The sequence below is a fragment of the Oenanthe melanoleuca genome, chromosome 12, assembly GCF_029582105.1.
Source record: "Oenanthe melanoleuca isolate GR-GAL-2019-014 chromosome 12, OMel1.0, whole genome shotgun sequence".
In the NCBI taxonomy this organism is placed as follows: Eukaryota; Metazoa; Chordata; class Aves; order Passeriformes; family Muscicapidae; genus Oenanthe; species Oenanthe melanoleuca.
Window position 1 is genome coordinate 8,816,013 of NC_079346.1, and position 13,575 is coordinate 8,829,587.

The 13,575-nt window shown below is 41.2% G+C and overlaps 1 protein-coding gene across 3 annotated transcripts in view; it reads right to left on the bottom strand.

The window, feature by feature from the left end:
- Nucleotides 1-13,575, bottom strand: part of SETD5 (SET domain containing 5) — a 63,750-nt gene that overhangs the window by 17,002 nt on the left and 33,173 nt on the right. For all 3 annotated transcript variants that reach the window (XM_056501266.1, XM_056501265.1, XM_056501264.1), the window contains 9 exons: nt 12,600-12,842; nt 7,470-7,618; nt 7,031-7,148; nt 6,519-6,628; nt 5,987-6,233; nt 5,719-5,799; nt 3,058-3,351; nt 1,907-2,227; nt 1,163-1,405 (listed from right to left, as the gene is read on the bottom strand). In XM_056501266.1, coding sequence (XP_056357241.1) covers nt 1,163-1,405; nt 1,907-2,227; nt 3,058-3,351; nt 5,719-5,799; nt 5,987-6,233; nt 6,519-6,628; nt 7,031-7,148; nt 7,470-7,618; nt 12,600-12,842 — 1,806 coding nt within the window. The remainder of the gene's footprint in view (nt 1-1,162; nt 1,406-1,906; nt 2,228-3,057; nt 3,352-5,718; nt 5,800-5,986; nt 6,234-6,518; nt 6,629-7,030; nt 7,149-7,469; nt 7,619-12,599; nt 12,843-13,575) is intronic.

Sequence of the window (13,575 nt, forward strand, 5' to 3'; positions counted from 1 at the left end):
TGGAAGACTTGTTCCATGACAATAGTTTTCCCTCAATTTTGAGCTTGCTGGCCAGTTGTATGGCAACTGAGTATAAAACTGCAAATAACTCTGCCAGCTTTGCTCTGAATGGTTCTCTCTTCCCTGGGGTTCAAAGAAACTGTCACAGTTCAAAAGAAGCTCAAACCTTGCAGTTCTCAGCTTAAAGATGCATGAGGGAGGTTGCCCAGGCACACAGAAACAGACAAGGTGTTGTCATACATCTATATACAAACCAAGAAGAGCTTTACCTATGAAGAAAATACTGGAGAGACTGTTAGGGCATGACAACAAATTGGCTGAAGGTGGAAAACAGTGAAGTCCAAGAATTCTCTCTGGAAAAATACCCTCAAACACAGGAAGGCAAAGAAACCAGGACATGGTACCTGAAAGCCACCAAGACAGGAATAGCAGAAAAGATTTCTGTAATTTTTTTCTCAGGTAATCACACAGGAACTGGAAAGTCTGTGAGCAAAACCAACAGGCAACAGGGAAGATGGATTCCAATACAAATCTGACTGAGCGAACTACCCTGCCTTCCCTGCAGATGGGTAAATGCTGGCATTTACTGGTCATCTCTGGAGAACTAAATCCTTAGCTGGGCTTGTTTAAAGCTTCCTGCATGGCCTCAGGTATCTGTTGTAGACAGGCAGTCTGTGATGCCAAACAAAGAGCTGTGGAATTCTTCTTGTGAACAGGAAAACTCAAAGGTTTTAAACCACAAAGGCTCTCCAAAGACAATGGATTTTAACTGAGGTCCTGAATTCTAGAGGTCCTCTGCAACAAAGTCCTATCTCCACAATGCCAACTCTCTTCTGACTGTGAAAGTAGTAACATAAAACTTTCTAAGGGAAACAATCAACACTCTTTGAATTGTGTATGCTGGATAATAAACAGCCACTGCAGATCTGAAAGTACATGTTTCTAAAAGGGCAGATACAGAACAGTTGTTCTACCATGGCAAAAGGCAAGGATGAAAACTGAACTCTGGCAAGGAGGTCAGCAGTCATAGCCTGGACACTGCATCAGCACATAAGCTCAGCGGGAATACATGGACATAAACTCCAAAAGGACACAACAGCTTTACAAGGGGGGTAGTAAGATGAGCGTACATCGTGTAAAAGTAAGACATGAGCAAACATACCTTCTTACAGGAGCTGTAAATGCCATCCAACAGAAAGGGCCTTCGACGTCTCTCAGGGTTGAAGGGTGAACCAAAGCGAATGTAGTGTTTAGGTGTGGTACAAATCAGCGGGGAGTGCACGAGACCTGGCAACATGTTTAGGGTAGTTGCCAACACTGTTGGATCTGTAGTAATGCGCAGAGGACACTCAATTGGACACTCCTGCTTTTCTGCCTTGTCGTTCAGCCATTCTGTAACAAGGTACTGAAGGAGGAAACACACACGTCAGTGCAACCAGCACAGGTGAGGAAGAAAGGCAATGTGTCACAGTGGTGTATAGGAAGCAATGCTCAGGTCAGCCCACATGCTAAACCCTCCCCTCCTTCTCTACAGGAAAGACTTCCTGTGTCAAATCCAATTCTCACCTGTTGGGAGACAACCCAATGTCACAGAAGCAGCTCGATTTTATGCTCCATTCATCTTATTAGAAGATTCTCCAAAAACTTGATCACCCTGTTCAAAACTAGTTTCTAGACACAGAACTAAATGTATTAATAGCTAATATATGCCCAGTATGTGGCAACTGCCTGCTAGCTTCTGCAATTTTTCCTCCTTTTCAACTTTATCCTAGCTTGTACATGACAGTTGCAGTCACATTCCTTCCTGGTCTTCAATTCTAAGCTCAAAGTTAACCTCTTTCTTGCATCCTAAATGAGTATCTCCATCCCAACCTTGAGCACTTGATCATATTTTGATCATATTTACCTTTTTTGTTTTGGGGTACTTTACTGCAGCTCGATTAGACTGGGATCCTGTAGCCAGGATAGCAGTTGGGTCAGATCCTGTCAACTGTCTGCCTTCTCCTGGCCCTTCCACATTGCTGACATCTGTTGTGGTTACCAAGCTGGCAGTGCTTCCTTCCTCAGGGACAGCCTGTGTGAGTTCAGCTTGCTGGGAACTGGCTTGTTTCTGCCTTCTCAGTCTTTGTGCTGAACTGGTCCGGTATCGAGAGAAGCGACTTTTTGGTCGGGGCCTGGAGGGTTTTGCTGGAGCTGGCTTAGTCACTGTTTTTTCGGTGACAGCATCCTACAAAATAAACTGTCATTAGTCTGAGCTCCTCTAAGAGTATTCCTTTTCTCTGCATACAGGATTGAGAATTGAGATTTATTTATTGACACTACCTGACTCTCAAAATCTTGTTGGACTCTGTGTTGGTTCATAAGATGGCCTTGGGTACCCTTCAACACTGCCACATTATGGTTTTGTCTTCTGCATTCTTAAAGGACAGAACATGGGTCTTTAGGAAGAAAGCAGCAATAGGAAACTTGCTGCTTGTCTCAAGGTAACTGCTCTTATTCCTGACCTGAACTGACATGGAGTACTCCAGGCAAGTATCTAAAGCCTGCCATAAAATGGGAACACATGCATCCAGAGAAGACTGGGTCAAAAAAACCCCAAGCAAAAAGAAAAGAACTTTCCATCACTGCACTTACGCATCCAACTTAAGTTCACACCAACTTACACCAATAGCGGTTCACCTGCAGAAGGAGCTGGGCTTGTTCAGCCCAGAGAGGACTGAGGGGAATATAACAGCAGTCTTCCTACAAACAGCCTGAAGCCACTAAGAAGATGCAGTGGTGCATCAATGGACATACACTGAAATGAGAGGTTCAGACTGGATACATAGCAATTTTTTTCAACCTAACAGTCATGAATTAGAAAAGGAGCAATCTCCATCCCTGGAGGTTTTCAAGAAAAGACTGGGTAAAACACTGGCTAGCCTGGTCTAGCTTCAGAGCTGTCCCTACCTAACTCAAAGAGCTCACAAAGCTCCTCCCCACCTGAACGATCTTATGACCAGAAATGCTGCACCTGAGCTTTGTACAAGATAGCAAACAGTTCTATCTTCATCTTACCGCTATTTGTGAGGAGCGTCGTGTATTCACCCCAGTAGTGCTGGTACTGTTAGAAACAGGAGGAGGAGGAAGAGGAGGAGGAGGAGGAGGAGGAGGAGGAGAACTTAGTGCTGAACTTCCATCTTCAGTTTCAGGAGTCTCTGTTTTTACTTCTTCCACCTCAGGAGCTTCAGAATTGGTGTTGATTTCAGCATCAGTGCTGTTACGGTCTGATGGTTGCTCTCGTCTCCTCTTTCTCTTTTCTAAGTTCTCAAACATGTGCATGATGGCTTCTACCTTCCTGTCTTCCCGGGACTACAACACAAGGGTAAATTGAAGTAAGCATGGTGAATTATGCACATAAACAAGGCAAGAACAGATATGGGAAGCAGTACAAAGAGAACAACTGCCAAACAGCAATGACAAAAGCCAGACAGAGGACAGAGAGAAGCAGTTCTTATCAGTTATTTGCATTTTTCAATATGGCAAATTTCCCAGAATAACAACATAATCATGTGTTTGTAGCTCAAGTAGAAGAACTCAACTTTGTTCTTAAATAGGACCACTTAGATACTATTGAGTTATATTTATAAAACAGCCACAAGAAAATGCATAATTCTGAAGAATTAAAAAACCCTAAGAAAGCCTAAAAAAACCTAAAAAGAAGAGATGACTTGGAAACAAATAGAGCCATTTGCTAATGACCAAACGTTAGAACCAAACAGAAGCCAGGGGCAAGAGAAGTATATGATTCACTAATTTGCAGCAAGTGTAATACACCACACAAGCTGATTAAAATGTTCCGGATTCATTCTTTTCACAGCAAGAATGTCAGAAGATGACCCAGCTCAAAAATAAAAGCTCTGGTCTAAGCAGCTTACATAGTGGATAAGAAAAACAGAACAGGCAAAACAAGTCAATTTAGTAGGTAAACAGAAAAGACAGGAAATGTTATCACCTGGCTGTGTCAGGAACAATTGGTAATTATGGATATAAAAAGCCCAGTACAATAATGTTGCAGTGACTGGCAAGAATCAAGTGGGTTTTAAGAAGAGGGATCAAGTATCTTCTGAGATTTATCATGGAGAAAATACCTTAAAGCCCACAGCTTGGCCTTTACCGTTTTCTGTTAAGAAATCTACACATACACACACACGCGCGCGCTAAAAGCGACTAGGGAAACTATAGATATGGGTATTTACCTGATGCCAAGTATAGAAAACTGAATCGCATTAAAGCAGATTAACTGGTGCAACCTACAGGAACAGGGCTTACAGGCTGATGGGAAACTAACAGTTCACTTAGGCTTACTGAACTATTCTGTCCCAAAAACAGATCAGCCTCCCTGCATTAAAATGAAATCTTCCCTCTAAGCTTCAAGGCCAATCTGATGGAAGACTGCTCTCATTCAAATTTCAGTAGACGCCGACTGCTTTATCTCATCTGTTCTAAAAAAAATCCATCAGTTAATCCAAGGTCTCTCTGCCGGATGGCCCTTCGATCTCCAAGTTGCTGCACTATCTTAACATTTAAAGCATTCTCAGGAAATTTACACTTGGCAGATCTGTATCTCTAATTAGAGGAAGACAGGTGATTACGATATTGGTGAGCAAAGAAAAACAGGGAATTCCTAGCTTCAATACATTTGTTGGCTGGTAAAAGGATGGGAGCAATTTTTCTGGTTTTCTTCCTTAGGTTTCTGGTTGATTGGTTGTTTTAATTGTGTATTTGCATTTTCGTTTGGATTTCTCTTGTTTATTTAAAGTAATGAATTAAGAGCCACAATGGCTCCATTCACATGCATAAAACATTCTAATCCAAGCAGCAATCCCAGGAGCCATAAGCAGCACAAGAAAAAAAAACACTAGCTCTCCTCAGTAAAGATGAAGGCAAAAAAAGGACTGTATTATCAAAGATCACAGAGCACTGAGATATATTTTGATCAAGAAGACTGCTTAAGATGACAACAATTTGGAAACAAGGAGATTTCCTAAGTCAGTACCAATCGTACTGTTCGTGGCCTGCCCCTCTTATTAACTTTTGCAACTTGATCCTACCCTTTTCCCCACATGGCAACATATTTATGAAACCATACAATGAACAGATACCTGTTTACATATCTAATCCAGCAAAAATGATCAAGGTTTAAGAAAAAACAGGTTCTGATTCATGGCACGATTGAATTGAAGATATCCCTGCTCACTGAGGGGGGTAGGACTACGTGACCTTTGATAGTCCCTTCCAACTCAAACTATGCTATGGTTCTATATAGTGCCATAAATTCTTGTACTGGCAATAAGGAAGGGCAGCTGGAACATAAAAAAGGTCCAATTACCTTTCTGGAATCGCATGCTGATGGTTTTGCTAAAGGTGTATTTTAGACTATAGAACCGTGCTGAAAGTAACAGTTAAACCCCTCAATGAGGAAACAAATCTATAGTATATATCCTAATCTGCAGCACCTGAAGAACATAAATCCTGTGACTCAAAGTCAACCAAACCTGGGTGGTTTTTTTTACTCCTCCCCCCCTCTTTTTTTTCCCTCCTGTTGTTAATCACATTACTGAAGATCAGTAACAGATGGGATTTGTGTTCAAACAAGTGAAATAACCAACTGGACCTGTTGGTCACTGTATGAAGCAAGTCCTAAAGAGGGTGATACCCAGACAGAGAGGTACTTGCCCGTCTGCTGTGGACCAAGGCTCCCTGTTCCTCTGCAGGCTCCTCTTTCTCCCCTTCTTGTTTCTCCTCCTTCTCTTGCACCTGAGAGAGAAACCCAGATTTAGTAACCCAGTACTGTGTCGAAGTTACCAAGATTTCTATGGTAATTTCATGTGCTAAAGATTTAAAAAGGCTTCCTGCAGTTTCTGTTCTGAGGATTCCAATGCTATTGGATCAGACTCCTGCAGCACTGAAAGGTAACATACATAACAAGGGCCAAAGATTTTACCTCATTGTCACTGACTGGTGCAGGTCCCTCAGGAACTTCCTCAGTTTGCTGACTGCTGTTCTCATCCGACGCAATGCTCTGCTGCTCCATTTCTAGCTCCTTCCGGCGGGCCTTTCGCCGGCGTGTTTCTGCCCCAATCAGTGTGCCTAAAACAGGTGGAGGTAGGTGTTCTGCAGCATTTGGGCTACGTTTCTGCACAGGGCAATTCCGGTTCCCCTTGTGACACGCACAGTCCACTTTATAATTGCTGCTCCAAAACACAAACATAATTCGTGTCACTCTTCATTTCTCAACCCCTGCACAGAGACATTCAATACATCTCCTACTAAACATCTCACCACGTGCCAAAGCAAGGACAGCAGGCTACCTTATGGCCTCTATTGTAGAATATGCCAGCAGAACTGGACAGAATAGCCGGGAAATGCAATTCAGTAGAAAACGGAGCAAAATGTAGAATGCGAGGAAAGGGCTGGAGGAAGATGTCCAGTCCAGGAGGGCAGTGGAGAGCTCCGGGGCGAGGTGAAGGACTCACCAGATGTTGTACTCATAGTCAAAGGCGATGGTAACCTCTGTGTCCTTGGCAATGGTGGCAACAGCATAGATGCACAGGTGGATCATCCCATCAGCAATCACATGACGAACCTTAAACAAAGTAGAAAGAAACTGACGTCTCCACAGGTTACATTTCCTACTTCCAAGACGGAAGCCTCCTTTTGCAAAATAGCTCTTATTCTACTCTATGAATAATTATCCCAGATTCTCCATAGGGAAAAGCCTGCTTCACTGTTCTTGTTTCATACTGTACTTTACCACTTACAACTACTACAACCTGCTTGCCCTCAGTATCATTGTGCAGCCAAAAGAAAGACATAAAGTAAATCTCTCTTTTGCAAAAAAATCTTCCTCATGTTCCAAGTATAAACCATCAAACAAGCAAAAGACATAGAGAATTTACTGCATTTAGTGCATTTTAAGTTAGGGAAAGCACTAAGCTCGTGTAAAACATGTATTTGCAATTACAGTGATGATGAAGAGAGAATTTACCTCTGCATTTGGAGTGCAGGACCGCCTGATGAACCTTGCATCATTACCAAAGGTGCGGGCATCTACACACATCTCAACGCCATTGAACTTGGAGTAGAACAGCACAAAGGGATATGGCCTGGAGAAGCAACAGAACATCTCAATTCCCAAAATACCCAATTCTCACAGCACTTCTGTTAACAGGTATCCCTCACTTCACTGGAAGCAGCACTTCCATCAGCACTATTGCTCTGGGGATTTATGTACTTCCAACAATTTAAAAGATCTGTTTTAGAGTGTTGGTCCATAAGCAGAGCATCAAGCTGAGGTGCTATATTTGATTTCCCATTTTTATGCAAGGCACAGCTGACAGGACCCTGTAAGTGAGCACTATCCCACAGAGACACTAGTCTCTCTGTGCCACGATGCTCTCATACCAATCATTTCATAGTACTCTTACTTTTTGAAGAAATGCCCATTGACCTCGAATTGCTGTCGTAACATAACTTTCCCTCGATACTCAATTATAAGGGTATCTAGTGCCAAGTCTCTTGCTGCCCTCAGGATCTTCCGGTGCTTCTGAACCCGAGTCACCCTTCCCAGCTGCAGCTGTAACAAAAATCAGAGCAAAAGAGGAAAATTTGAACCAAAGGCCTCTAACTCATGAAGAATTTTACCTAGATAAAAAGAAAAAAATATTTATTTTGTAACAATTTAGTAATGACTACTAACTAATGGTCATTTATAATGACCACTAACTTTGAAAATATTTATCAAAAGCAAACAGTCTGTATTCCTATCCTTCAATGATAGTCTGACAAATCTATTAGACCGAGTATTTCAGTCTTGCAGCTAGGAGGCATAACCAGACCTGTCATTGCTACTAACTGGGAATTGCCCTGCAATTATGGCCACTTTCACAGTCAGAATAATTCAGATCTTCCCTAAATTGTGGGTTGTCACACATTCAGTGGACAAAAATACAAGCTTTTCCTTCTCCAGGGGATGGTAAATTCCAGGAAACAGGCCAAAGACTTAAGCTGACAATTTCCATCTCCATCCAGAAACTTGTCTACATATCTCTGCTCAGCTAGTGCTGTTGATTTTTAATTTTTTTAACACAAGGAAATAAATTTTTAAGCAAGTTATGACAGTTCATTAAAACATATGTTAAAGTCTACAGCTCTATTACAATGGATTTTCACAACAATATGTCTTGACAGCATGAAACCACAACATTATTTAAGTAAAGACATCCAAATATGACCTATTTTATGGAATAATGGAAGGGATATTATAAGCACTAGGCTATAGGAGAGACTTATTCCATAAAAACAAAATACTTTTCTTACTTAACAGATTAAACCTCTCTGCAAGTAAAGATTATGTGACGATTGGCTGCCTCACCACCAATGCTGTGCCTGTTCTCTCCTAAGCATTTTATCCACTGCTCATAAGGGCCCAGTTTTGATACTTTTCCAGAATGAATTGAAGCCTAAGTGTTCTGACTTCAGTAATAATGACAGTCATGTATCTAAACTGGGAGTAAACCACAAAATTTTACTGAAAGTAAGTTCTTGACTTTTCCTGAGAGAGCTCTCATTAGAAAAAGCTACTGAGCACTCTGCTGAAATGGATAAAATTAGTTTAAGGGGCTCAGCCTGAATAGTGACAGAACACACCTTGTGGAAATAAAAGTTGATGTCTTAAGGCAGCACTCAGCATTGGGAACCAGCAAAACCCTCATACTGAGCACATGAAAATACCGAACCACAGATATTTGAAACCTTTTTCTGACTGTGATCTAGTATCTCCTCTGTATAAAACCTGCTCAGGAAAAATACTTTTGTTGTTTCTATAAGACATTAGACTGCAGACCTTGGATAAGCTAGTAAAGTAAGATCTATTTGTTGACTTCTCTCACTCAGATCCAGGATAAAGACAGTTTCATAAAAATATTAATTTGAAATATAATTCAGATGGGAGTAATGGTACAGAGCTCCTCCTGGGATACAATCCAGTGCTACATTTTTCATGCCTATTGGGTTTATCTGTCTCATACCACTTTCTCTGCCAGCAATTGGGAAAACCTGGATATATGTACTGGAGACTCTGAAGAGCCTTGAAGGGTATTCATCTCTTCAGTTCTTGGGTCCTGACAGAAGCTCACAAAGAAATTCCCTAAGTCCACTCAAGTGTCTTAACAGAAACATGTTATTTCCAGATTGAGAAGCTGAACTGTTGGGCCTGATTTCTGATCAACAAACCCACAACATGAGTGAACTGTAAGATGAGATTCCTTACACTACATGGAGTAGTGGCTAAATTACTTTTAGCACTTTGTACTATGCAACTGTGGCAACAAAGAATAAATAAATGGGACTAGATTTCCTAGTATATGACAGGAGGTAAGAAGAACGTATCTGAAGTTAGATTAATTAGGATCCAGTGTGTCTCCAGATGAGTAATTCTGTTTTTATCCTGTCACCAATTTGTTTTTATACTTTCTCACCTAAGCTGGTCCTACACAGGAGGGTTGGACCAGATAACTTTCAGCAGTTTCTCCCAACCTAAACTGTTCTACTACCCTAAGAGTATAATGAGACCATATCTTTCAGAGATTCAAGTTAATGTCTCGTAGCCTTCACTCTCACCTTTGCCCCATGACTGACTTGTATTACTCCTCACTTCATGCCAGAAAACAGCTTGGGGAATATAAGTGGGATAAGGTGGGGTGGTCAAAGGAAGAGAAAGTCCATGCAGGAAAGAGAAGCTCTGCATCTGTAGAATTTATTTATCTGAGTTTGGTGAAACAGGAATGATCTCACAGCTCTTCTGGCAAGACACAGCTCAGCTTGTTTTCATTCTCTGAATTTAGAAATATGAAGTGGATTAGCTGCCATGCTTTCATGTGTGAAAAGAACAAATGATTTTATTCATGTCACAGGCTAGGGACTGCTGACTGCTAATCAGCCAAAACTGTTCTGATATGTTTGCAGAGCAACATCTGCATAATACTCAGTGGCTTTATTTTATAAAGGCCCTTTTGCTCTTCACTTCAGAATGTGAAATCAGTCAGGGGTTTGAGCTCAAGTCAGCAATTATCAGAGGCAACAAAGGGCAAATACTAACCCCGGGTTTGGTTTGGCAACAACAGTCAGGAAAGTGATTCACAGCTTTCAGTTTGTCGAGCAACTGGCAGTAGCCAGGACTAAGATGATTTTATTCAAAATACTCAACAGCTTCGTATTTTCACAACTTTCACTTTGCATCAAGAGGACAGCTGAGAACATTTAGGTTAGAAAAGCCCTCCAAGATCGAGTTCAAGTTTAAACCGCCACTGTCCAGTCCATCACTAACCCATATTCCTCAGTGCCACATCCACAAGTCTTTTAAATACCTCCAGGACTCCACCACTTCCCAAAGCAGCCTGTTCCAGTTTGGCAAACCTTCTGCTAAAAAAAAAAAAAATAAATTCCTAATATCTAATGTAAACCTCCCCTGGCGAAACTTGAGACCATTTCCTCTTGTCTTACCCAAAATATTCCAATGAACAAAATCCCATATCCTCCATATATATATATGTATAACTCTTAACTCATCTTTCCCTACTCTTCCTTCTTGAGGAAGCTTTTAGGTCACATCTCAATCTCTTTTAAGTATATACTTGCATCACTGTTGACCTAAGTTAAATGACTGTCAAAACTATTAAGAATATACAGGGCATATAAATATTATTTTCATTCCTTTCTTCTCTCTCCAGAGTCTTCATGGCCAAAGAGAGCAGCAACAATATTTCTACACAGAGGGAAAATGTATATTGGCACAGCCTCCTGATTTTTTTCTAACTCAACACATCTATTTTCCCTTATCTCATCGAAAAGCTATTTTTGTGTTCAATAATGATACCTAGTTAATAGACAACTGATGCAAACCAAGAAGCCTTCTCAGTTTGCCTACAAAGGACGAGACAAATGAGTGAAACAAAAACAGAATGCAGTGCATGACAGTATGTGCTCCACACCTATGCAGGTGCCCTTCTCACAACACTCCACAGCTATCTCCTGAGCAGAGACAACAGGACATAGGAGCTGACAAGCAGCATCCCAGGACAGCCACCTGGTTTTTCCTCAGTGTCCAAGAGAAACTACAAAGCCACAAAGTCCTCTGACACCTCCCCAGCATGTGCAATGAGAAGTACCTACCAACACCTTGTTTACAGTAACTACAGCTCAGTATGAAGTTTTTCAAGTTCCTACTTTTTTGCTTGTTTGGTATGTATCGCATTTGGAGTCTTCTGATTTGGAATGCGGGCCACATTTTCCTATGGGAAAACCTATGTCTGTACTGGGAAGGGAGAGGTTGAGAGGATGAAAAGAACAAGTAAATTTATGTATGGTATCTTTTATAGTCTTGTGTTGTGCTCTATACGTATCAAGAAATACAGCATGTGTTTTATTACTATTTCAGGACTTTTCCTAAAACCCATGTGAGGCAGACAGAATTGGTTACATTTAGTCTCAAAAAAGATTAAGATTTCTAGAGAAGCAGAACTTTTTCTTCTCTGCTTTTTTCCTCAGCTGCTCTATTTAGAAAGGCTACTCACATAGCCAGCAAGAAGTGTTTCTCCCTAGCACCCCCCGGCAAAGAAATCTTATTTATTGCAGAACCAGAGGAAAGCATGCAAGAAAGCTTGGTCCAAAGTTCTCTTTCTGCACTCTCCCTTACTGCCAGTATCTGTGCCCTGCCTGAAATGCTTCACCTGCATGAAAGCAGGGAAAGGTGGGAGGGAGCACATGAACTTCACTGAATGAGTCAGCTGATATAAACAAGAATGATTCAAGCACAAACATATACCTGATATTCAGGTTTCTGACTTTCCTCCCTTTATACAGAAGAAGTGCCCCACTTCTCTTTTGGAGACCCCCTTTCAGAGGCAACTATCTCCATTCTCTTGAACAAAGAAGACCCGGAAAAGCCTGAACTGTGAAGGAATGCTATGCTCTGCTCAATGAAGCACAGGTAAGATGAAACAACAGCTAAGAAGAGTGTGAGTGGGGAGGACATACACCATACAAACACATTGTTTTCATGTTTCTGCTTGTTTGATGGCAAGACACCAACCACTGCTCATAGCTGGAAAGTTAGGGAGAGATCAGCTTCCTAAAATCAATTGTAGTTGTGCAGTATTTGGAAGTTACAAGAGCCCAAATAATCCAAAATATTGAAATAATGTTGAAAGGTTCTTTAAAATAGCCTTCCACGCAACATGAGTTGAGAAATAAAAAAATAAACAAAGCACAAAAGCAGGAAATTTCCTATCTCCAGCAAGTGACAGATCTGGTTCTGCCTCAGGCCATTCAGTGACCAAAGTATTATGGCAAAATACCTGTTACCCACATCCCAGAAATGTGCAAAATATCCCCAGCTTAGCAACACTGTTTTGGTCTAATGCAAATATTTGTGAATCTCTCTCTGTACTGGCATCATTTCTGATTCACTATGTATCAAACCTGTGCCTGTTGGTCTGAGCTACCATACTGCTCACCCATGCCCTGACCCACTCCACCTCTGTCCTGTTTGTTCTTACCTGCATCTGGGACCCAATAACAGTATTATTGCAGGCCAGCTCTGTCTTGTTGATTGTGTCCAGCATAGCAGTTTTGCCCACATAGTCTTTATTAGAGTTTAGATGACGTTCCAGCAAGTTCTGCACATCAGCACTGTACTGGTTTGTGAAGGCTTCCTCGTACTGGTCTGTCCAGAGGCGTATCCGATTCTCCCACCCTTCAGCTGTGTTTTCATCCAAGGCATGTGCTTCAGAAGGAGAATTCTGCACCAAACAGCAAAGAATGAATGGATAGTACATAGCAGGAAAACCTATCCACAGTGCTCCAAGCACATGAATAAGCTACAAAAAAAGGCAAATCTGTTCCAAGCTATGTAACTGTTGGTTATGAGGACACATTTTTCAGCATCTGCATCCTCCAGAACACTGTACAACAGTGTCACTTAGAAATCTACAGAGATTTCTGTGCAGAACTAACCTCTTGAAAGTTGGTACTTGACACTTCTTTATAAAATAAAACCAGGCTAGCATAATATGGCTAGAAAAAATAATTCAAGCCACTTTGGAAAAATAATTAAGTACATTTAAAAAGCAAAGGCACAGAATACACAAAGGCAAATAAATCTCATGCAGACTTGTCCTACAGTCAACTCACTCATGGCTTGATGTTGCTGACTGCATCTCAATCTTTGCAGTGACTAATCCAAAAATAATCCTGAACCTTCTAGCTAAATGGTCACCAGAGTTTCAAGAAACTGAATGCAGAACATAAGCTAATACCCAGAGGGTTAAAACTGCAAGTCCTAAGCAGAGTAAAGAAGAGAGGGCAAAATCAGGTAATCCGTTTAGACTGTCTTGTAAAGGATGGGAAAACAGAAGCTGGTAGAAAGAAAAATACTTAAGCGTCACTCTTTACTTGGCAGTAGTTGAAGTAGTTTAACAAATACTCCAGAGCTCAGTAACTCAACTGGTTTCATAAAGCACTGAGACACATATG